The 23,701-nt window shown below is 40.8% G+C and overlaps 1 protein-coding gene across 3 annotated transcripts in view; it reads left to right on the forward strand.

Annotated features, from left to right (window-relative positions):
• The window catches only part of GK (glycerol kinase), a 119,223-nt gene that overhangs the window by 65,135 nt on the left and 30,387 nt on the right, over positions 1-23,701 (forward strand). For 2 of the 3 annotated variants that reach the window (XM_073614830.1, XM_073614832.1), the window contains exons 6-15: positions 1,459-1,596; positions 5,816-5,925; positions 12,878-12,944; positions 13,620-13,637; positions 14,279-14,314; positions 16,818-16,885; positions 18,153-18,195; positions 19,462-19,542; positions 21,172-21,250; positions 21,340-21,436. In XM_073614830.1, the coding sequence (XP_073470931.1) occupies positions 1,459-1,596; positions 5,816-5,925; positions 12,878-12,944; positions 13,620-13,637; positions 14,279-14,314; positions 16,818-16,885; positions 18,153-18,195; positions 19,462-19,542; positions 21,172-21,250; positions 21,340-21,436 (737 nt within the window). The remainder of the gene's footprint in view (positions 1-1,458; positions 1,597-5,815; positions 5,926-12,877; positions 12,945-13,619; positions 13,638-14,278; positions 14,315-16,817; positions 16,886-18,152; positions 18,196-19,461; positions 19,543-21,171; positions 21,251-21,339; positions 21,437-23,701) is intronic. The other variant, XM_073614831.1, reaches the window with a different exon arrangement.

The raw sequence follows: 23,701 nt of genomic DNA on the forward strand, positions 1-23,701 counted from the left end.
CCTTGATTAATGCAAGGAAGCCAGCTTCCAGGATGATTTATCATAGAGTCTGGAAAGCTTATATAACCTGGTGTGAATCCAGAGGTTGGCATCCCAGGAAATATGTCATAGGTAGAATTCTTGATTTTCTACAATTAGGATTAAAGATGAAGCTGGCCTTGAGTACCATCAAGGGCCAGGTCTCTGCTTTATCAGTATTATTTCAGCGGCCACTTGCTTCGCATTCTTTGGTCCGAAACTTTATGCAGGGGGTGATGCGTCTTAATCCTCCGGTTAAAGCGCCTCTAAACCCCTGGGACTTGAACTTGGTCCTGGCTGTGTTACAGAAACAGCCTTTTGAACCAATAAGTCAGATTCCTTTGGTCTTGTTGACAAGGAAATTAATTTTTCTGGTGGCCATCTCTTCTGCTAGAAGAGTATCAGAATTAGCAGCTCTTTCCTGTAAGGAGCCTTATTTGATTATACACAAGGATAGAGTGGTACTACGCCCTCATCCTAGTTTTTTACCGAAGGTGGTTTCTGATTTTCATTTAAACCAAGACATTGTTCTACCTTCCTTTTTTCCAGATCCCTGTTCTCCGGAAGAGAGATCTCTACATTCGTTGGATGTAGTAAGAGCAGTTAAGGCCTATCTAGGGGCAACTGCTCAGATCCGCAAGATGGATGTTTTGTTTGTGCTGCCAGAGGGTCCCAATAGAGGACAGGCAGCGTCAAAAGCTACCATTTCTAAATGGATTCTACAGTTGATCATTCAAGCTTACGGTTTGAAACAGGAGATTCCTCCGTTTCAGATCAGGGCACACTCCACAAGGGCTATTGGTGCTTCTTGGGCAGTGCATCACCAGGCCTCTATGGCTCAAATCTGCAAGGCCGCAACCTAGTCTTCAGTTCATACATTCACCAGATTCTATCAGGTGGATGTGAGAAGGCATGAGGATATTGCCTTTGGGCGTAGTGTGCTGCAGGCAGCGGTACAGGGTCCTCAGGTCTGATTGCACCCTACTTGGTCGTGGTTCCCCCCTCAGGTAGCATTGCTCTGGGACATCCCATCAGTAATTACTGAGGCTCTGTGTCCCGTGATGTTCGAGAAAGAAAATAGGATTTTTTAAAACGGCTTACCTGTAAAATCCTTTTCTTTCGAAGGACATCACGGGACACAGAGGTCCCGCCCCTCTTTTAATACACTATATTGCTTGGCTACAAAACTGAGGTATCCCTGCAAGGGGGAGGGATTATATAGGGGGTTGAACTTCCTGATAGGGTGTGCCAGTGTCCAATCACCAGTGATACCTATATAACCCATCAGTAACTACTGAGGCTCTGTGTCCCGTGATGTCCTTCGAAAGAAAAGGATTTTACAGGTAAGCTGTTTTAAAAAATCCTATTATTAAACATACAAAAGAAATAATAACTAATAAGTTAATAACTTTAAGTTTTGCCCTCTATGTATGTTTTCAGAATCGAACTGGTCTTCCACTGAGCACCTATTTCAGTGCAGTAAAGCTGCGGTGGCTAGTGGACAATGTGGAAGAAATCAGACAAGCGGTGGAAGAAGACAGAGCCATGTTTGGAACTGTGGACTCCTGGATTATCTGGGTTAGTGCTTTTTATAATGGAATCCCTTTTACTAACCCTGTTTGATTTTCTAATTATCATTTTGTGTGCGTGTGTGTGGGTTTTTATTTTTATTTTTTTCTACAAAAATGTTAGGCGTTTACGAACATACAAGCTCATTCAATGAGTCAGACAGTAAAGGTCCGGAACCTAAAGCACTTAACATGAATCTGACCGGTAGTTGTATGTTAGAGCCCTGGGAGTGTTTCTTCCCCAAGGCAATACTAGTGCCTTGGACTAGTGCCTTGGACTAGTGCTAGTGGACAATGTGGAAGAAATCAGACAAGCGGTGGAAGAAGACAGAGCCATGTTTGGAACTGTGGACTCCTGGATTATCTGGGTTAGTGCTTTTTATAATGGAATCCCTTTTACTAACCCTGTTTGATTTTCTAATTATCATTTTGTGTGCGTGTGTGTGGGTTTTTATTTTTATTTTTTTCTACAAAAATGTTAGGCGTTTACGAACATACAAGCTCATTCAATGAGTCAGACAGTAAAGGTCCGGAACCTAAAGCACTTAACATGAATCTGACCGGTAGTTGTATGTTACAGCCCTGGGAGTGTTTCTTCCCCAAGGCAATACTACTTTATTTTTTTAATTATTTCTCTTGAAATGGTTCTAACAATGTTTAGATCTATAAAAATGCTAAATCTTGCAAGCTGCTATGTGTTAAACTATGAAAGGTAAGTATAGTGATTCGCCCACACCTTCCACACACTCTCATATGCATGTGTCAAAAGATATATAAACAAACTGGTGCCATACTTCACAAATATAGCAAATACAATATAACAGTGTTCTAGCGTTCCTCACTTAAATATTGTAAACACACTGGTGTACATGACCACCATAAATGAACAACTAAATGCGTAATGTCCTCTACAAAAAAAAAAAAAAAAAAACAATAAAAATAGAATCAAAATTGAAATGAAGATAGTCTCAAAAGTCACTTCATAATAGGGTGCAGTAGTGATAGAAAAACAATATTTAGTGTAGATTACTCTTCGCCCACTTCTTAATTCAATCCACCAAACCATGCCAATTCCACTCCAAGTGGCTTGTGTGCCCTCCACCAGACATACCGTCACCTGGAATCAGTGACCCTGCAATGAAGCATGGTCCTAATACGCCTGTGTCCCACCAATGTAGCCTAAAGTAAGTTTCCTCTGAATTTCTGGATGTCACAGGTACTCCGTATCACCTTCATGTATAAACTCTGCTCCTCTGAATACCTCCACTCAGCCATACATACAAAGGAAGAATCACCATACATAGTGCTTTATCCTCTTTAAAACCAATTTATTAAAAAAAAACAAAAAAAACTCCAGATATAGACTCACATTAATCAGGTGCTCCTAGCGCACCAAGCTATATCCGCATGTGTATCAATCCAGCAATAGATGCAGACAATGTTCCCTAGAGTATAATAGGATAAAGCACTATGTATTGTGACTCTTTCCTTTGTATGTACAGTTGTGGCTAAAAGACACAGATGTTAATTTTCACAAAGTCTGCTGCTTCAGTGTTTTTAGAATATGTTACTATGGTATACCGAAGTGTAATTACAAGCATTTCATAAGTGTCAAAGGCTTTTATTGACAATTACATTAAGTTTATGCAAAGAGTCACAATTTGCAGTTTTGACCCTTCTTTTTCAAGACCCCTGCAGTTCACCCTGGCATGCTGTCAGTCAACTTCTGGGCCACATCCTGACTGATGACAGCCCATACTTGCATAATCAATGCTTGGAGTTTGGCAGAATTTGTTGGGGTTTTTTTTTTTTTTTTTTTCACCCGCTTCTTGATGATTGACCACAAATTCTCAATGGGATTAAGGTCTGGGAAGTTTCCTGGCCATGGACCCAAAATTTCAATGTTTTATTCCCCAAGCCACTTGGTTATCATTTTCCTGTATGGCAAGGTGCTCCATCATGCTGGAAAATGCATTGTTCATCACCATCAACTGTTCTTGCATGGTTGGGACAAGTTGTTCTCAGAGGATGTTTTTGTACCATTCTTTATTCATGGCTGTGTTCTTAGGCAAAATTGTGAGTGAGCCCACTCCCTTGGCTGAGAAGCAACCCCACACATAAATGGTCTCAGGATGCTTTACTGTTGGCATGACACAGGACTGGTGGTAGCACTCACCTTTTCTTCTCCAGACAAGGTTTTTTCCTGATGCACCAAACAATCAGGGGATTCATCAGAGAAAATGACTTTACCCCAGTCCTCAGCAGTCCCATCCCTGTACCTTTTGCAGAGTATCAGTCTGTCCCTGAAGTTTTTCTTGGAGAGAAGTGGCTTGACACCAGGCCTTCCTCCAAATGTCTTTGCCTCACTGTGCGTGCAGCTGCTGCCTCTCCTGAGCAAGCTCTGCACTGGTGGTGCCCCGATACCACAGCTTAGCCAACTGTAAGATATGGCTCTGGCGCTTGCTGGACTTTCTTGGGCGCCCTGAAGCCGTCTTCACAAAAGCAGTAGAAATGTTTTTTATGGGATTAAATTCATTTTCATGGCAAAGAGGGACTTTGCAATTATATGTAATTCATCTGATCACTCTTCATATCATTCTGGAGTATATGCAAATTGCCATCATAAAAACTGAGGCAGCAGACCTTGTGAAAATTTTATATTTGTGTCATTCTCAAAACTTTTGGCCATGGCTGTAAAGCTGAATGGAGGTTTTGAGAGGAGCAGAGTTTATACATGAAGGTGGTGTGGAGTACCTGTGACATCCAGAAATTTGAGGGGAAACTTACTTTAGTCCACATTGGTGGGACACAGGCGTGTTAAGACCATACTTCATTGTACGGTTACTAATCCCAGTTGAGAGTACATCTGGTGAAGGGCACACAAGCTACTTGGAGTGGAATTGGCACTGTTTTGTTGATTGTATTAAAGCGGAGTTCCACCCAAAAATGGAACTTCTGCTTTAAGTGAAGGTGACCCCCTGACATGCCACATTTGGCATGTCATTTTTTTTGGGGTGGGGGGGGGGGGGATACCCTCTTTTTAGGGGCATCCAGCTCTTTCTTCCTCCGCGGAGCTGGAAGAATGTTCATATCTCCCCCTCCCTCCGTGCAATCTTCTGGGACACGTCACAGGTCCCAGAAGATTGCCCGGCCAATCACAGCGCAGCTTGTGCATGCGCAGTGCGTGCCCGGCTGTGAAGCTACAGCCGGGCACCCGCAGTCACAATGCCGAGGAGAGGAGGGGGAGAGGAGCGGGGGCTTTGTTCGCCCGCATCGCTGGACCGTGGGACAAGTAAGTGTCTGAATATTATATGGGTGTAACTCTGCTTTAAGAAGTGGGAAAAGAGTAATCTACACTGAATATTGTTTTTCTATCACTTCTGCACCCTATTATGAAGTGACTTTTGTGGATTAAATTAATTTCTATTTTAATTTTTAATCTATTTTTATTTTTATTTTTTTTTAGTGGCCTTTACACATTTAGTTGTTCATTTATGGTGGTATTGTACACCAGTGTGTTTACAATATGTAAGCGAGGAGCACTGTTATATTAAATGTTGTAAATTGTTGTTGGAATATTTGTGAAGTGTGACACCAGTTTGTTTATATATAATGCAGTGATCCATGTTTGGAATGGAAGTGGGACTTTTTACCTGAATATGTCTGATATAGTCTGGAATATTTGTGGAGGCTTAGTGGATTCAGGAGCCAGATTTATTTTTTTTGCAAATATCGGAATAGACCAGAGTGGGATGTGTGGGGGAGGGACCTGTTAGCCTGAAATTAATTTGCCTTTGGGTGGCAACATTAGCTTTTAGGTTATTTGTTATGCACTGATGGCTGTGCATAAATAACAGGAATTATCAGAAATCTACTGAGTATACGGCAGCCATGCTATACAAAGCCATATTTGTGTATGTGGCATAATGTTACAAAAGCTGATAGGGAAGTAACATGTTTTCTTGTTATCCATTACCTTTGTGGTGTCAAAACAGTGTGTATAGCTTCTAGTGAGTTTTACTCTTTGTGCAGTGGATTTTTTTGTGTAGGTTTGAAACATTCAAGGACTCATGCCAACCCATAAATACAGCCTTTAGGAAGATAACAAGTATTCCTGCTTATAGCGGCCCTTTTTTCCAGGGGATATAGAATTTTAATCCTAGGTTATTAATAAAGGGCAATGGAGGGTAGCCTAAATAAGAGAACTTACTTTTTGCTTCTGTCTGTAGAGTCTTACTGGAGGGAAGAATGGTGGTGTGCACTGTACAGATGTGACCAATGCCAGCAGAACTATGCTGTTCAATATCAACACTCTGGAGTGGGATGTAGAACTCTGCCAGTAAGCCTTTTGTTTATTCTTTATTATATTCTGATTATATAAAGTGTCTACTGGGTCATACAGGTGGATACTTTGCAAAGTGTTTTTATATGCACTGCATGAAAATTAACAAAAACTGCTCCACAGGTTAAGATTTTGTATTACTTGTGTAATCATTTTAAACATCATCAAATGTAACCCAAAATAGGATACTATTATTTGATTGCAGTAAAAAGTTTTAGTTCTTTCGCAAAACGTCTTTCAGGACACCCGAGAGATCATGGCTCCTCCCAAAACAGAAAACACCTCATCATCCAAAGCTTTAATAGGAGGCCTCAACCCAGCTTGCCTTCAGTTTTTGTGTTTCCTCCAGCCGGTAGGAACACCTCTGGTGGGAGCCAGGATCTCTCAGGTCTGTCTTGGGAGACAAGAGGTTCTAACCTGAAAATCTTTTTCTGCTAGGAGTCTGTGATCCTCCCATGTGCCTCTAACTGGATGGTTCCCATGGGCTCTCTCTCCCCCTTCCGTGCTCGGAGAGAGCCTGTACTGCCTGGGAGTCCTGCCCTGTGTTTTTGGCAGATAGGCAGTGTGCAGAGGCCCCGCTTGCCCCCCCGCAGAGCGGGGCAGCGGCAGTGAAGGCTGAAGCGGCCGCCATTATTCTGGTGCCCGAGGAGAGCTCTCATCCTTTGTAGTGCACAGAAAGGGGCGGCACTTTCAGGTCAGGGCGCGCCGGATCATTTCCAGCTGCAAAGCGCAGGGGGAGAGAGTAGGGTCAACTGGTGCCTTTTAACTTCTGGGTCGGCGCGGTGGCGTTTTTGAATCCAGGAACCGGCCATTCCCCCCACTCTTAGAAGGAGCTCTCCCTGATGGCAGCACAGTGACTAGATGGTAGCACTTCTGTCTAGCCACAGGGGGCTCCACTAGGATTGGTTGTGGTGTGTGGCTTGCTTGGGCACAGGGAAGTAAGAGGTCCTTTCCTAGTGCACCTGGATGTTTTTAGATGTGTGCCTGATATGCAGCAGTACTTCAGCATGGTTCCATTGTTGTTTTCTTCTGTTTTGTCCAGGCTAAAAGCGCTGTTCAACCAGTAAACCGAAGGTATCCTGTTTGAAAGGAAAAGTTAAGCGAATCCTGGACAAAGCTCCTTTGTGCGGATTGTATCACGGATTTAGTCAAGGAGGAGTCTCTATCCATTTTTGTGGCAATCTTGTTACAGCCATTAAGGATGAGCTCCACGACACTTTTCAGGCTTTCAGGTCAAACCTGAGAGAAGAGCCTGGGCCCTCAGGGGAAGCTAGGCCCTGCACCGGAGCCCAGAGTCACAGGGGGTTTCTCTGATTCAGCAGGAAGGTCCGACTTCCCAGGATACTTCCCAAGATCCTGTTTCACCCTCTCAGAGGGGGAATGGATTCAGAAGAGGAGGAAAATGAGGCAGATGTCGCTCCTTAAAGTTATCCATGCTACCTTGGTGATAGAGGAGGAGAAGGAGCTCTCCCTGCACGACCGTATGTATGCAGGTCTAGGGGGCTCCAAAAACTGCGCTTTTCCCGTTCATTTGATAGTCACAGACATGATTAAGAAAGAATGGCTGGAGCCGGAGAAGAAACCATTTTTTTTTCTCAGGCCCACAATAGAAGATTCCCTTTTGAGGAAGACCCTGACTCCATCTGGAACAAATTTCCAAAACTGGATTCCACCTTCTCACAGATTTTGACGTCGACTGACCTCGCTTTTGAAGACATGGGTACACTAAAGGAGCCTATGGATAAGAGGATGGACCTACTCCTTAAAAAAAAGCCTGGCAATCAATCATGAATAATCTGAAACTGGTCATGGCAACAACATGCGTTGCTAGGAATCTAGAGTACTGGGTTAATCAGATGAAATCCCATATTATAGCGGATTCCCCGAAACAAGAGATTCTGGATCGCTTTGCAACCCTATCTGCAGCAGTGGCATACATTGTGGCTGCTTCAGCAGAGTCCATACGTATGTCGGCTAGGGCCACAGTGTTAACAAACTCTGCTAGGAGGGCCTTATGTCTAAAAATCTGGCCCGGAGACACAGCATCAAAGAACAGGCTGTGTGTCATCCCCTTAGCAGGGGATTTGCTATTTGGATCGGAAATACAATCTATTCTTGACCACACAGCTGATAAAAAGAAATTGTTTCCAGTCAAGAAAAAGACGCAGGCAAACAGACATTTTTTTCATCTCCAGAAAGGGCAGCAGGAAGATAAAATGCAGGGGAAAAGAAAAGCCATGGTCCTTCCAAAAACCCAAAGGTAGGAGTGGAGTGCTCTTCAGTCCTCCCGCGACTTCCAAAAAATCTCAGTGACTCCTTCCTCCCAGTCGGGGGAAGGCTCCAGGAGTTTTCTTCTGCAGCAGAGAAGTATTACTCAAAAACAGTTTATTTTAAACATATTCTCCCAGGGTTATGCAATCAAATTCACCCAAGAAGGTTTTTGGTGACGAACGCTCCAAGGGATCCAATCAGGGCTCTCTCCATGAAGTCCATAATTCAGGAACTGAGATCACAGAGAATCATTGTTCAGGTCCCTACAAGAGAGTTTTTCCATGGGTTCTACTCAAAGGTATTCCTCATTCAGAAACCCTCAGGAAAGTGCCATGTCATCCTAAATCTCAAAGTGCTCAGTAGAGTATAGAAGATTTCGGATGGATTCCACTTTTGCAGCCAAAAACCTTCTGAAGAGAGCTTGGTTGTCATCCTTTCTCCAGATGCAGCTCAAACCGTATTTGCACCTTCTGTTGAGACAGGACCGGCTGATACAGGCCTTTCTATTCCACCAGGAGGTACCGAAGCTAGAACTCACAGCCTGGCTTCGGAAGAGCAGCTTTTGAGGAAGAAAGGATTTCCGAATAGGTTAGTTGCTACCCTCCTATCCAGTAGAAAGAGTGTTACCAGAGCAATTTATTCCAAGGTCTGGAAAGTTTTCAACTCCTGGTGCACTACGTCCGACTGGCCCTTAGAGGATATTTCTTCTGTCCTGGAATTCCTGCAAGATGGAGCGGATAAAGGTTTGGCAGTCAGTACCCTTAAAGTCCAGGTTGCGGCGCTGGGATTTTTTTGGGAAAAACCTACCTCATCAGAACCCTTAGTGATTCGAATCTTGAAGGGCCTCACCTGGTCCAGACCGGTAGTGATCAGAAGCTGCCCAAAGTGAGACTTATCTGTTCTACAAGCTCTGACCAAGGTAACCCTTTGAACCTGTAGATTTAGTCTCCCTGAGACTGGTTACATTAAAAACATATTTTTTTCTAGTGGCTACAACGTCAGCTCACAGAATTAGTGAGCTTCAAGCCTTGTCAATCAGGGAGCCATTTTTTTCAGACAGAATTGTTCTAAAAACAGACCCTAATTTTTTACCAAAGGTCGCTTCAGTCCAAAATCGAGTTCAGTAGATTATACTTCCTACATTTTTGCTCTAATCCATCGGGAAAGGAGGAAGAATTCCATACTTTGGATGTTAAGAGAGCAGTCTACCTCGAAAAGGACATTAGGCGTTCAGACACATTATTTGTTTTATATGCTGGTAGTTAGAATAGAAGACAAGCTACCAGGGGAACCATTGCCAGATGGTTGAAAATGGCTATTACAGAAGCCTATTTCATTTCAGGTCAAGAGAGTCCAGTTAGTATTTGGGCTCATTCTACAAGAGCTTCAGCGGTGAGTTGGGCAAAGAAAGCTGTTGCCACCCCTGAACAGATCTGTAAAGCAGCTATGTGGACAAGTCTGACTACCTTTGCCCATCATTATAGGTTAAACTTCCTAACGGCAGGGGGCCAGGCTTTCAGAAGGAAAGTCTTACAGGCTGTTGTCCCACCCTAATGGGTAAGTCTTGATTATCCTCTCAGGTGCTGTCCTGAAAGACGTTTTGGGAAAATTCAAGTTAGACCTACTGGTAACTTGTTTTTCAATAGTCTTTCAGGACAGTAATAACCCGCCCTTTTGTTTTGCTGTATACTATGACATAACTGTTGCTTATATGTTTCAGCCGGGGATGGAGGTTCTCTTCAAACAACTGAAGGCAAGCTGGGTGGAGGCCTCCTATTAAAGTTTTGGATGAAGAGGTGTTTCCTGTTGTGGGAGGAGCCATGATCTCTCGGGTGCTGTCTTGAAAGACTATTGGAAAACTAGTTACCGGTAAGTCTAACTTGAATTTTTTGATAAAGTAGGGGGATAGTTTGAACCCTATTCCAGGTTTTCTGCTGCCAGGGGTACAACAGGAAGTAGAAATCTCAACTAAATGGGTGAAAATGTCACCTCTAAATGTTGTCACTGGAAAATATGTTCTCATTGAATGGTATCTCTTCTATTTTTGTTAAAACTGTACAATAGTAGAGTGTTGTAATGCTTAATTGATGGATTCCCCTCACTTTTTTTCTTGACAGTGGTCCCCAGGACAAAAAGTGAGGTTAGGACTCCTTAGCTGGGATACAGCCAGCAATACAAACTCTTTTCAAAACGAGAAAAAACGTTTGCCTATACATAGTTACATAGTTGGTGAGGATGAATAAAGACATCGGTCCATCCAGTTCAACCTGTATTATTGTGCATGTTCATAATTATTATTTCCCATATCCTTGTATATTGTGATACTCGTCCAAGAGATTTTTAAAACTATCAATACTTCCCACTGACACCACCGATTGTGCAAGTGAATTCCACATCCTTACTGCCCTGACAGTGAAAAACCCCATACGCAGTTTAAGGTTAAACCGCTTCTCCAATTTCATTGAATGGCCCTGTATCTTCTTACATTCTATGAGACTGTATAGTGTATTCCCAATGCCAGAATCGCCATTGAGGTATTTGTATATTGCTATCATATCACCTCTCAAGCATCTGTTCTCCAGAGAGAATAAGTTTAATTATTGTAGTCGTTCTTCGTAACTGAGGTCCTCCAGTCTCCTTATTAACTGTGTTGCCCTTCTCTGGAAGCTCTTCAGTTACTGGAGCTCCCTCATTTATACATTAAAAAAAAGGGGAAGCAGATAAATCAGATATTCTAGAACAGGGGTGTTCAACCAGCGGCCCACAGACTGCATGCTGCCCAAGACTGCTATGAATGCAGCCCAACACAAAATCATAAACTTTCCGTACTTAAAAAGATTGTTTTTATTTTGGAATTTTTTGTAAAAACGTGTTTACACTTTGCAGAAGGGATTGACAGTGTCTCTTTACTGGACTTTTATACATTTCATCTTCCCAAAGAAAAATATATCCCACTCTTCACAATCATGCCTTATTCATGTCATCAGTTTTGGGCAGCACCTATATTTGTGAACAACTATTTTTTTTATAGATGAAGCATACGAAGGGCAAAATTCGAACCAAAATATCTGATGAGCAACTTGAGAATTCATTGATACTTGCTACTTCATCCATCCAACCAGATATTGATGCGTTCATTTATCAAATATCAGACTAGTTTCAGGTCGCCCTCTTTTACGTTTTATATTACAAAAAAAAGAAGTTTTATTACTCAGATAGGTACATTATCTATATCGGTGATTGTTAACTTGTGATCTGCCCAACTGTTTCTGCTCATCAGCTATCCTTAGGCTCCAAACACACTGGGCTTAAAAAAATGCCAGTTCCTTTGGCAAGAAAAAAATTCTCCTATAGAGCATTTTTTGTACATAGTTTAGACGAGTTTAGGAGACTTTTTTTTTTGCGGTCTTTCTGCCAGAGAGCTCTAATCAGAAATGCAAACCAAAAGGGTTTTTTTTCCTGCCTCTAAATGCTGAGCGTAAAATATGCCTGTAATCGTCCTAATGTGCGTGGATACATAGGATAACATTGAGCTGTTTCTACAGGCAGAACACAAAACTCCTGTAGAAGTAGCGATTTTAAGCCAGTGTGCATGGAGCCTAATGCCCTCTACACACGGTTGGATTTTCTGACGGAAAAAGTGCGATCGGATTGTGTTGTCAGAAATTCCAATCGTGTGTGGGCTCCATCGGACTTTTTCCGTCAGAATTTCCGACACAAAGTTTGAGAGAAGGCTATAAAATTTTCCGACAACAATATCCGATCGGTTAAATTCCGATCGTGTGTACACAAATCCCACGCACAAAGTGCCACGCATGCTCAGAATAAATTAAGAGATGAAAGCTATTGGCTACTGCCCCGTTTATAGTTCCGACGTACGTGTTTTACGTCACCGCGTTCAGAACGATCGGATTTTCCAACAACTTTGTGCAACCGTGTGTATGCAAGACAAGTTTGAGCCAACATCCGTCGGAAAAAATCCATGGATTTTGTTGTCAGAATGTCCGATCACGTGTACAGGGCATTATTGTTAGTGTATTTTATGTGTGATCCAAGACAATTCCTCTTCTTCCAATGTGGTTCAGAAAAAGCCAAAAGGTTGGACACCACTGTTCTAGAACAACTGTGGTATATTTACACATATAGAGACAAACTGTTTAAAAACTATGCAGAAAACAAGTATGTACTGGGGTGAGACCCCATGTGCCCTACAATAGCGGGACTATAGCTGCCATAAAGAGGAGACATGTTAAAATACAACATAATTATATTATATAACTATATAAAATCAGATCAGAGAAGATGCCTTCATCCAACACGGGGGGGGGAGGGGAGAGAGACTAACACTACATACAGTATAAAAACATAGTATATGGTTGGTACAGTGTACTGAGTACGAAAAAATGTATCCAGTGTTGTCTGTACGGTCAAGGTTTCGCCAAAGAGAAATGGCTTCCTCAGGACCTAGACAAAGTTGATTCTATGTTTACCTAAAACAACAAAGTATTAGTACCTACATAGTTTAAAAACTATTATGCAGGATGACCCTCTAATTTCTTAGTTGTTGCCTAGTACCTTTTTTTTTTTGTATGAAAGATTCTGGTTATTAAAGTATAAAGTTTTCAAGGCTTCCTACTGATAAATATCAAGATGCACCATCTCTGTTTCTTATTTTTAGGTTTTTTGATGTTCCCATGAGTTTGCTGCCAAAAGTGAGAAGTAGTTCTGAAATCTATGGACTAATGGTAATAAAACATTTTTCCTTGCTTTTGTTGTTTCATACCACAGCATTGTAAAACTTTGTGAATAAAAAACAAAGCTGGACATACACTAGATGATTTTAGTAAGTGGGCAGATTTTTAGAGTAGCTGGTAATAATCTAGTATAAGAGATTAGAGTTTTAATACATTAAAAAAATCTTGCATAATACCCGGAATCGGTCAGATAATGTTAATGGAGTCCCATGGGGCAAACTGAGAAGCAGCAGATAACAGATACCTGAAATTAAGAAGGCAGTCTGTAATCCTACATAATTCGTCCCAAACATATTTTATTGCGAAAGTAGCTGATTATATTGACTGAATGTGAGAGATTTTACAAACTGTCAAGGGCTGATAATTGGTGCTGCTGAAAAGTGTGCATAAGTAAGACTATAAAGGCTTCTATCATATTCCACTAGCTGGCTGAAAAAAGATGAGCAGCCGTTTTGGGTGGTAAGAAAAAGGAAAGTCTTCATTGGAAAGAAAATCTATTCACTGATACAGCTAGCCCCAGAAAAAGGCTCTTCCAAGGCTAATCTACTGTAATCTAAAGTATCATTTGACCCAGTGAATTTCTCCTTTTTGTAAGCAACAGGTAAAAGTATAACTTTCCTTTGTGGTGAACTATTTCTGTCCTTTTTGTTTTTTTGCCTACCATAGAAAATCTGTCCTAGCCTGGTGAGTAAAGGTTCTTGCTAAGTTCTTCACCAGTCATGTGTCACACACACTTGGAGTTCAAACCACACAATTTCCAGTTAAAGTGCAGCGATCAATTCCAGTAATACAACTCCACAGATTTTTTTTATTCCGCTCTGACTAGGCATCTGTTATCCATATACGTCTACACCTTCATTTATCTAATAGATTATTTTGTCTTTCCTAGTAATGCTAACATTTATTACATTAAAGAAATGTACTATACAAACATTGTGATGTTCCTTCTGATATTTCCATGGCTTTTTTTAGCCATTCCTCAGAGGGTGGCTGCATTTCTATTACCAGCCACTAGTTACCATTTTGTGACAATTGCCATTGTAAGTCCTGGCTTCTTACTCCAGTACTTTTCTTGTAAACTTGGACAGGGCATGTGCTGTTAACAATAACTGGAAATGTGCTTGGTTGCTTTATGTGGTTTCACAAAAATTTGTATGGACACAAAGTCACAATTATGTCCTGTTCAGCTGCACACTTATTGCATATATAATGGAGACATTGGCTTGCTGCTGGCTGCAGTCCTTTTGGGCACTGTTTTAAGACTGAAAATTAAAAAATCTCTGCAAACGCATGCCTGATGTTTGAATTTTTTGTTTTAATTTCAGAAATCTGGAGCCTTGACTGGTGTTCCAATATCTGGGGTAAGTTGATTTGTTAACCTTCATTACAGTATGCACAAGAGTAATGGCATTCTGCATGGAAATTATTCAAGATCTGTCATCATTTTACCCTCTTAAGAAACGGTTTTATCATTAAAGTATGTTTTGTGTTCACTGCTGTACAGCAGCAGCTTCTGGTAACTCCATTTATATCAGTTCAGAGCAACTAACTAATGTGCAAGCTTGTTGTCTCTTTCTAGATGTTGTGGAAGCATAACATAGGAGATCATCTGCTAGTGATTCTTAACATAAACACTGTAGATATACAAATGCTAGCTGATTAGGGATTGCATACGCTAGGCTCACCAAATCCAAGCCTTGAATTCAATAATGTTGCCTCTTTCTGTATATTTTGTTTAATAGTCCTTTAATTTACGGTTTTCCTAAGGCCTCATTCACATGGACGCTGAGGGCCCGCAGACTGTGATTGGGCCATTTGTTTATGTGGCTTGAGCTGCCAGGTGCTGTGTGCAGGCAGCTTGTGTAAAATTATGGGGACGCGGTGGATGCATGAACACAGTCACTTGTCCTGATTTGGCAGGAGTGCGGGTGAGCGGCCCCAAACGCACACAGTACAGCAGATGCTGGATGAAGACTCCTATTAGAGCTACATTTACAGATCGTAAGCAGCCTGCTCAGTTGATAAAAAAGAATCGCTTTATTACATTATTTGTTCAAATATTTTTCACAAAATAAACTCGCAGAACAGCTTCCTCCTGTGTGGATACTGTGATTGCCACTAAGTGTATGTACTGTATGTGTGTGTATATGTATGTATATAGATATATCTATATATAGATATATATGCGCACACACACACACACACACACACACACACACACACACACACACACACACACACACTATATTACCAAAAGTATTGGGAGAAGCGCATTTGTGAGGTCAGGCACTGATGTTGGACGAGAAAGCCTGGCTCGCAGTCTAACTCAGTCTAATTCATCCAAAAAGTGTTCTGTTGGGTTGAGGTACAGGCCACTCAAGTTCCTCCACCCCAAACTCGCTCACCCGTGTCTTTATAGACTTTGCTTTGTGCACTGGTCCAAATCATTTGGTGGAGGGGGGATTATGGTGTGGGGTTGTTTTTCAGGGGTTGGGCTTGGCCCTTTAGTTCCAGGCGTCAGCATTTTTTGGACAATTTCATGCTCCCAAATTTGTGTTTGGGAATGTCCCCTTGGGATTGCCCCTTCCTGTTCCAATATGACTGCCCACCAGTGTACAAAGCAAGACATGGATGAACAAGTTTGCGGTGGAGGAACTTCACTGGTCTCAATCCGATAGAACACCTTTGGGATGAAATGGAGCGGAGACTGCGAGCCAGACCTTCTCGTCCAACATCAGTGTCTGACCTCACAAATGCGCCTTTGGAAGAATGGTCAAACATTCCCATAGACACACTCCTAATACTTGTGGACAGCCTTCCCAGAAGAGTTGAAGCTGTTATAGCTGCAAAGGGTGGGCCAACTCCATATTGAACCCTACAGACTAATGCCCCGTACACACGGTCGGATTTTCCGATGGAAAATGTGTGATAGGACCTTGTTGTCGGAAATTCCGACCGTGTGTAGGCTCCATCACACATTTTCCATCGGATTTTCCGACACACAAAGTTTGAGAGCAGGATATAACATTTTCCGACAACAAAATCCGTTGTCAGAAATTCCGATCGTGTGTACACAAATCCGACGGACAAAGTGCCACGCATGCTTTGAATAAATAAATTGATGAAAGCTATTGGCCACTGCCCCGTTTATAGTCCCGATGTACGTGTTTTACATCACCGCGTTCAGAATGATCGGATTTTCCGACAACTTTGTGTGACCGTGTTTATGCAAGACAAGTTTGAGCCAACATCCGTTGGAAAAAATCCATGGATTTTGTTGTCGGAATGTCCAAACAAAGTCCGACCGTGTGTACGGGACATAAGACTGGGATGCCATTAAATTTCATGTGCGTGTAAAGGCAGGCTTCACAATACTTTTGGTAATATAGTGTGTGTGTGTGTGTATATGTATATATATATATATATATATATATATATATATATATATATATATATATATATATATATATATATATATATATATATATATATATATATATATATATATAATATGTGTGTGTGTGTGATATATATAATTATGCTGCTGTGGCTATGTGTAATTTAGTAGCGTGTGGACACTACTTTCTAATGTGTTGATCAGAGATTATGCTTATCCTCTTACTTTAGCACTTTTGGTTACTGACCCAAAACAATATACAGGTTCACTCTTACTTTAATTTGAATACAATAAGTCAATAACCCAGAACAAGAATGAAATCAGCTGAGGATCATTGTGACAACTGGGCAGCTAAAATTTTCAGAAGGAGGCGTGCTATGGCAACATGCATGCATATTTTTCACTTGAGAAGTTTCTTAATGGGTTCTATCATTTATAAATTATATACACCACTGTTTTCCCCACAGTGTCTCGGTGATCAATCTGCTGCGCTGGTTGGACAAATGTGCTTTCAAGATGGACAAGCAAAAAACACGTGAGTATTAAGGCCAATTGCATCTAGAACCAATATTTTAGGTTTTGGTTGGCACAAAAGTAGAATCAACTAGTTTCTTATATAGGTCCCAGAGACCCTTTTTATATCTATCCATCGGGGCTTAACAAAGGTATCGCTTTCTTCCACCTCTAATTAGTACATATTTACTTTAGTTCAGAAAGTGAGATATGTTACTCTTTGTGATAGTCCTGGTAAATTGGCAGAACTGTTTCTACTCTGTCGCTAGTGAATCTCCGAGAGAGAAAAAAGCCAACAAAGACTTGAGAGTCAAGTCACTAAGCGGTAAATAACAGCCAACAAAATGCAGTAAAATAGTGCTTGCGGTAAATCCATTTTGAAAGCGTAATTTACTAAGAATTTTGCGTTTAAATAACGAATGCCGTATTTGTTTGTTTGAGCTGTAATTGCCACATTTTTTCAGGCTGTAATTTACCACATTGAGCTGGTTGCTAAGGAGCGGGCTGGGAAGTTGGCCAACGAGTCCGTAATGACGGATGATTTATCATCTGTCAGCGACAGGTGAATGTTAAAAAAAAAACATGCCGACATTAAAAACGTTAAAGTATGAAAAAAAAAACCCAGCAAGCCCCCCCCTCGTGCATACTAGGCCCCATGCGCATTTGTACCATGTATAGAACATGCTACAGCACATTTTTTAATTTGCGGTAAATACCGCATTATCGTTGTGTGTTTTTTTTTGTGAATTGGATGTGTGATTTATGCAAATGAGTCATATTACTGTGTTATTGCATGCGGTATACGTTAGTGAATTGACCCCATGGTTTGTTGAAACTTTGATGTACTGAATATAAAAATTTAAAAAGTGGGGCCCAATAGCCAAACTGAAAGATAAAACAGGCTTGAACTTATTCTTTTAGGACCTATACATGGCAAATGCCAAACCAAATTGAATTAGCAACCAGAGGCATAAAAAAAAAATGTCATCCAACAAATAGTGTTGTTTGCATAATATATGATGCAAAAAACAAAAAAAACAAAAAACATGTCTACCCCATGTAGTGTAGAGGAGGAGCCAGTAGTGCAAAATTGGCATGGTTGTAATTTTGGGATTTGGGTTCTAAAAGCTCTATGCTATAGTGTAGTGAATTTAGCTCTTCCTGTCCTTTTTCTATTTCTGTCACCTTTTTTACTGGTTCAGTTGTGAGAACTATATCATCAATTTGTAAGTGAAATCATACTGGTATTATTTAACCAACACGTCTTTTAATTTTTTTTTCTTCTGCAGATATGGTACTGGTTGTTTCTTGCTGTGTAATACAGGGCCGAAGGTGAGGAATTTGAAGTGATACTAATCCTTCCTTGACTCCTTGGCTAGCCGAGTGCTAAAGAGACACCCCTATGTGCTGCATCCCTGAGTTGCTCTCTGTGCTTCTATAGACCTACACTGTGCCGGCAAGCCACACCCCTGCACTTTTCTTTCATCAGTTTGACTGATGGCAGCAGGAGCCTATTGCTCCACTGTGTTCAGTGACTGCTGAGGATCGTGGTAGTGGAGCGGCATTAATGGATAGACCCAGTGGCTGTGATAAGAATGGCAGGGAAGTGTTTAGGGATGGGGCTAGTAAAAGTATGTTTATCTTAATGCTCTGAACACATTAGGGTAAAAAGTGTAACCTTTAGAAATACATTAATTTAGCATGGCTTATAAATGGATTACTTAGTATAAATAAAGATAATCACCAACTTTGTGAGATCAGGGTTAACTAGATGTAACTATATAAAGGTATCTGAATATCTCCTAATAGAATAATGGTTACATAGAAAACATATCACACAGCCTTTCAAAAAACTTTTAAGAACTACTCCAAATTCAGCTAGATGCAAATATATAGTGATAAAGTCTGCCCAAGTCTTTAATATTAGAATAATAAATTGCTAGCATAGGGGTGGTCACAACTGTCTGGGGAGAATATGCAAGCCATGGCAACCTATCGTGTTCATCCACCATTTTGTAAAACTTTCTGGAGCACAGACCTGGAACAAGAATGCAGATCATCAGTTCTGACTTCCATATGACTTTACAATATGCATACTTATTCCGGGTCAGTGACTCTGAAAGTAAGGAAGCCAGAGACAACCAGGAAACGAGTATCTTTAGAAGGAGGTCACCGCTGACAATCCTAGTAATTTTGGTTAGAGATTTCTGGTAAGAAAAGTGCTGCTCCATGCTCCCTTCATGGCTGGCCATATGTCTGAATGCCTATGCACGTGATCTTTATGATCTCTTCAAAAGAGGAGATCAGCAAATGCAAAAACTGACCTTACCCCCTGTAGATCTGTAGAGATCACGTGACCAAGTATCTTCACATTTGTGGCAAGAGCTTAATGAAAACTGACACACTATTTTCTCTATAAAAGGTATTTTAGCTTTTTTGCAAGTTTGTATTTAGCCACTCCAAGAAGACTGTTAACATGACCTAAGAGTATTGATCCATTAGATGACACCTTCCAACTGTTTAGCTTTTCACTTCTTTACTATTTGTTCTTATATTGTGCAATGTGTCTATACTAATTTAAGGTTAAATGTCTTACAGCCTGTTCTGTCTGATCATGGTTTGTTGACCACTGTGGCTTACCAGCTTGGCAGAGACAAGCCTGCTTGTTATGCTCTTGAGGTAAGTTTTTGATTTTTCAAACTTTTTTTTTTTACTCTCCTGAACAAAAAAAAATGTGATTTATTGCTTCCTGTTATAATGCTTTTGAAGCTAATATTTATTCTTCTTGGAGTTCAATATTTTTACAATTAATTTGGAAATATTAAAGCCTAAGTAGAGTCAAATCAGCACAAGGGACATAAGCTGGCCATAGACTGATCTAATCTTGGCTGGTTTAGCAGGGACTGGCTGAGATTCGATCCATCTATGGGCAGGCGGTTGTACTGTAGTCTGTCTATCCTTCGATCAACTGCTATGCAACTAGCCCGTCAGGTTTTTCTCATACGATCACTGCTGGGGTCTATAGCTGCCGGCAATGACCATTATGTTCTGCCAGTAGGGAAGGTTCCCTGCTGGCTGAACACAATAACGCTGTGGGAGACTTTCCCCCCATCAACACTCATTTGTGTTGATGGGAGAATCAAGCAATTTTCTTTCTTTCTACCCATGGTGGAAGGAAAGAAAATTGTATAATCTATGTGCTCCTTCACTATAAGACCCCTTTCACACTGAGGCACTTAAAAACTGCCCATAAAACGTTGGGTGCCTTTTGAGGCGCTAGCGGTGTGCTTTTTTTAAGGTCATGTGACAGCGTGACCTTAAAAAAAATTTTAAAAGTTTTTTGCGGTACTTTTGAAGAGCTTCCTATTCATTTCAATGGAGAGGGAGGTTTTTGAGGCGCTTTTTTAAGCCAGCACACCGCCCCAGTATGAAAGCATCCATTGAAATTAATGGGAAGCAGTTTTCAGGCGCTATTTTTAGTGCAAGAGCGCCTGAAAAGCATCTCAGTGTGAAAGGGGTCCTAATGTTCTGTTTTCCTTGTGCTGCTGGCTCCTGGTTTCCCTAAAATTCTCCTCCGTTGAGGAATTTCCCCCTCTCCCTGCAAGTCAAGGAGGAGCGGAAGAACATTCCTGTTCTACGTCCTCATTCATGAGAAAACATACAGAATCACAGCTGGGGTTGGGTCGGGGATGAAGCTGGTCGGAGCTGTGTTGTGATTCTTACACAGACACCTACAATGGTTCCAGGAAATGCCTGTGAGCAGCCACATTCTGCTACATGTGCACACCATTGTCGGTAAAGCTCACGAGGATTACTGATTGTCTAGATTAGACTAATGTTTCTAATCAGACAATTAGCAATTAAAATGAGGCATAATATACAAGTTTTAGTTATGAAAATCTGCCCTTGGTTAGTATATGTAATTTTTAATTGGAATTCCACTCTAAGGGTTATATGAATCTGTTAGATTTGAATTGATTTGAACAAGTGGTATAGAGAGAACTTAGGCAGTTCATATTGATCTATTTCTATTTTCTTCAATCAGTATGGAAAACTACCCTGAGGGCTCATATCTTTTTAACATTATAGTCATTCTGGATTGCCAAGTTCCTTGTAGATCACTTTGCCTGTAGCTGGGTAAAAAGAGGTGCTGTCCAATCTGCCGATGTATGGGCACCTTTTATTGTTGGCAAGTCCAATAAATTAAGATCTGGGAAATTTGCCCAACCAGTGTCCACCAAAAACTGAAGATCCAAACTTTAATGGACTTAAATTTTATTATTTACCTGTCTTTTGATCATTTTTTAGGGCTCAGTTGCCATAGCTGGAGCTGTGGTGCGATGGCTAAGAGATAACCTTGGTATTGTTAAGACGACAGAGGAAGTAGGTAAGAATATCGGATAACTTTTTTACAAGTCGGTAAGATGTCAGGCAGATTTGATATTTTAACTCTTGTATATGTGTTCTGTTTCTTAGAGAGACTTGCTGCTGAAGCTGGTACATCATATGGCTGCTACTTTGTTCCAGCATTTTCGGGCCTCTATGCACCGTACTGGGAACCAAGTGCCAGGGGGTATGTCTTTACCATGTGATTGAAAAATCCTTCCCACGCTGCTTAATCAAAACACATATTTGTGTATTGTTGCCATAAATTTACAGAGTGTAACAAAAATACAAGCCTAGTTGTAGAAAATGGTAGTCATTACATGCTAGTTCTGATTTTATAAGCAGACCCCAGCCAGTCTACCAGTAAGGGATTTTCATTCCAAAAAGAAGAAAAACCTTTTAACACTTTTTAAAAAGGAAAATGATGCATATTCCATTGTATGTGAGAATATGGAATTTTCCCTGATGGTATAGAAACTGTAGCAGGGGAGGATGGATGGGACACTTCATTATTTTTATTTCACTTGTGTCTTAGCCTCCCATGGACAAAAATCCTGGAGGGGGTCATACGAGTATTAATAGTGAAGACTTAATTTACATTTTACAGTGTGTTATTTTCTGAAGTCCAGAAGTGCAAGAAATTATTTTGAGCATATTTATAAGATGGATCTGCAAGATGAACTTTACATTACCTCTATCACAGGATGTACTGCTGGTGCAAAATAACTCCCAAAACAGAATCTTGGTTATGGGGGTGAGATGTTCCTCAGCTGAACCTCAGCAGATATCATGCTGTTTTGCTGTGCTGACCCCCCCAGGGATGTGCAGGGGAAACTGTAAGCACTGAGCAGCAGGGTGGATTTGATTTAAATCACGATTTAAGTCATTATTTAAATCCCTAGTAAAAAGGCTTGAGTTAAATCAACTCAATTTAAATCATAAGTTTTGAAGAGCAACTGTCATCTCTGTCCTGCAGCGGCTCCTCCTCTGACCCGCTGTTGTCTCACCGACAGTCCTATTCAGTTTAATGGGACGGCTGGTGATGCAGTACAGTTTGTAGTGTACATAGATTTGCAAAACAATTGGATAAAGGAATATTTCTGAACTTTGTTTTATCTAATGCATACTTACAGAGCTTGGATTCATTGAATGAGTTTACCAAAAATGTAAATATTGCAGAATATACAGCCTCATGCTACATAACGAAGCTCCATTTCATGCTGAATAAACTAAATTATTAATGTATCTTAAATAGAAAACTATCTTTAGAGATTTTTACTCCAAAGGCATTTTATTAAAATAAATGCTGTTTTTTTTTTTTGTTTGTTTTTGAAAAAAAAAAAAATCATTGATTTATATCCACGCTGCTGAGCAGTAGCCTCTATACCGTAAAGTCACTTTATTAGTTACACAGAGCTATGAGTCCCTTAATCCAGTCTTTTTGGCCACAGTCTCATGTGAATGGGTGTTAGAAAACCTATCCTGCACCCTTGTTAACCACTTCAACACTGGGCATTTTCACCCCCTTCCTGCCCAGGCCAATTTTCAGCTTTCAGTGCTATCGCACGTTGAATGAAAATTGTGTGGTCATGCAACATTGTAATAATGACCTTTTTAGTTTTCACACAAATGGAGCTTTCTTTTGGTAGTATATAATCGCCACTGTGTTTTCTTTTTCTAGTTTTTGCTAAACAAATGAAAAAAAGACCGACATTTTTGAAGAAAACCTTTTTTTTTTTTTTTTTCGAAATAAATATTTTTTTCTCCTTCAATGATGGGCACTGATGAGGAGGCACTGATAATCAGGACACTAATGATCAGTGCAAAATTCCCTTGTCATAATTACCAGTTACAGGCTCTCTTCATGCTGTGACAGCGCGTGGGGAAAGGACCGTCATTAACCAGCAAGTTTGTTTACATGTCATCAGCTGTGATTGGACACAGCTGTTAACATGGTAAAGGGATGCTGTGATCTGCCCTTTACCCCAATCTGTGATCAGCTGTGCCTTCCCAGAAATGGACAACCGCACTGTAGCCATCTTTTCAGCTATAGCTCAGATGAGAAGTCACGAGGATTAGTATACCTGTCAGTTTTTATTGCTGTCTGTGCTCCTGTTAGGGAGATTCATCCTCTCTATTTGTCCTGTTTACCATTGTCACTGAAAGTGAAAGTAAGACAAAAACCCAAATTTTGGGGTGTCCCCAGAAAAGTAATAGAGGGAAAACTGTCCAATGGGGACACAAGTTCCGGTGACCAGGGGGACCCTAAAAGATTCCCATAATTTGGAGGGATTGTCTCATACTTCCTGTTTTGGCAATGGGACAGGAAGTGAAGGGGAATCTCCCCAATAGGCAAAAATAAACATTACAGGGGTAACAACCCTACCTTACTCTATCCAAAATGCTAAAAAAAAAAAGAGAAAAAGTTTTGCCTATAATTGTATTTAAGCCA

This window comes from Aquarana catesbeiana, linkage group LG02, assembly GCF_042186555.1.
Source record: "Aquarana catesbeiana isolate 2022-GZ linkage group LG02, ASM4218655v1, whole genome shotgun sequence".
In the NCBI taxonomy this organism is placed as follows: domain Eukaryota; kingdom Metazoa; phylum Chordata; class Amphibia; order Anura; family Ranidae; genus Aquarana; species Aquarana catesbeiana.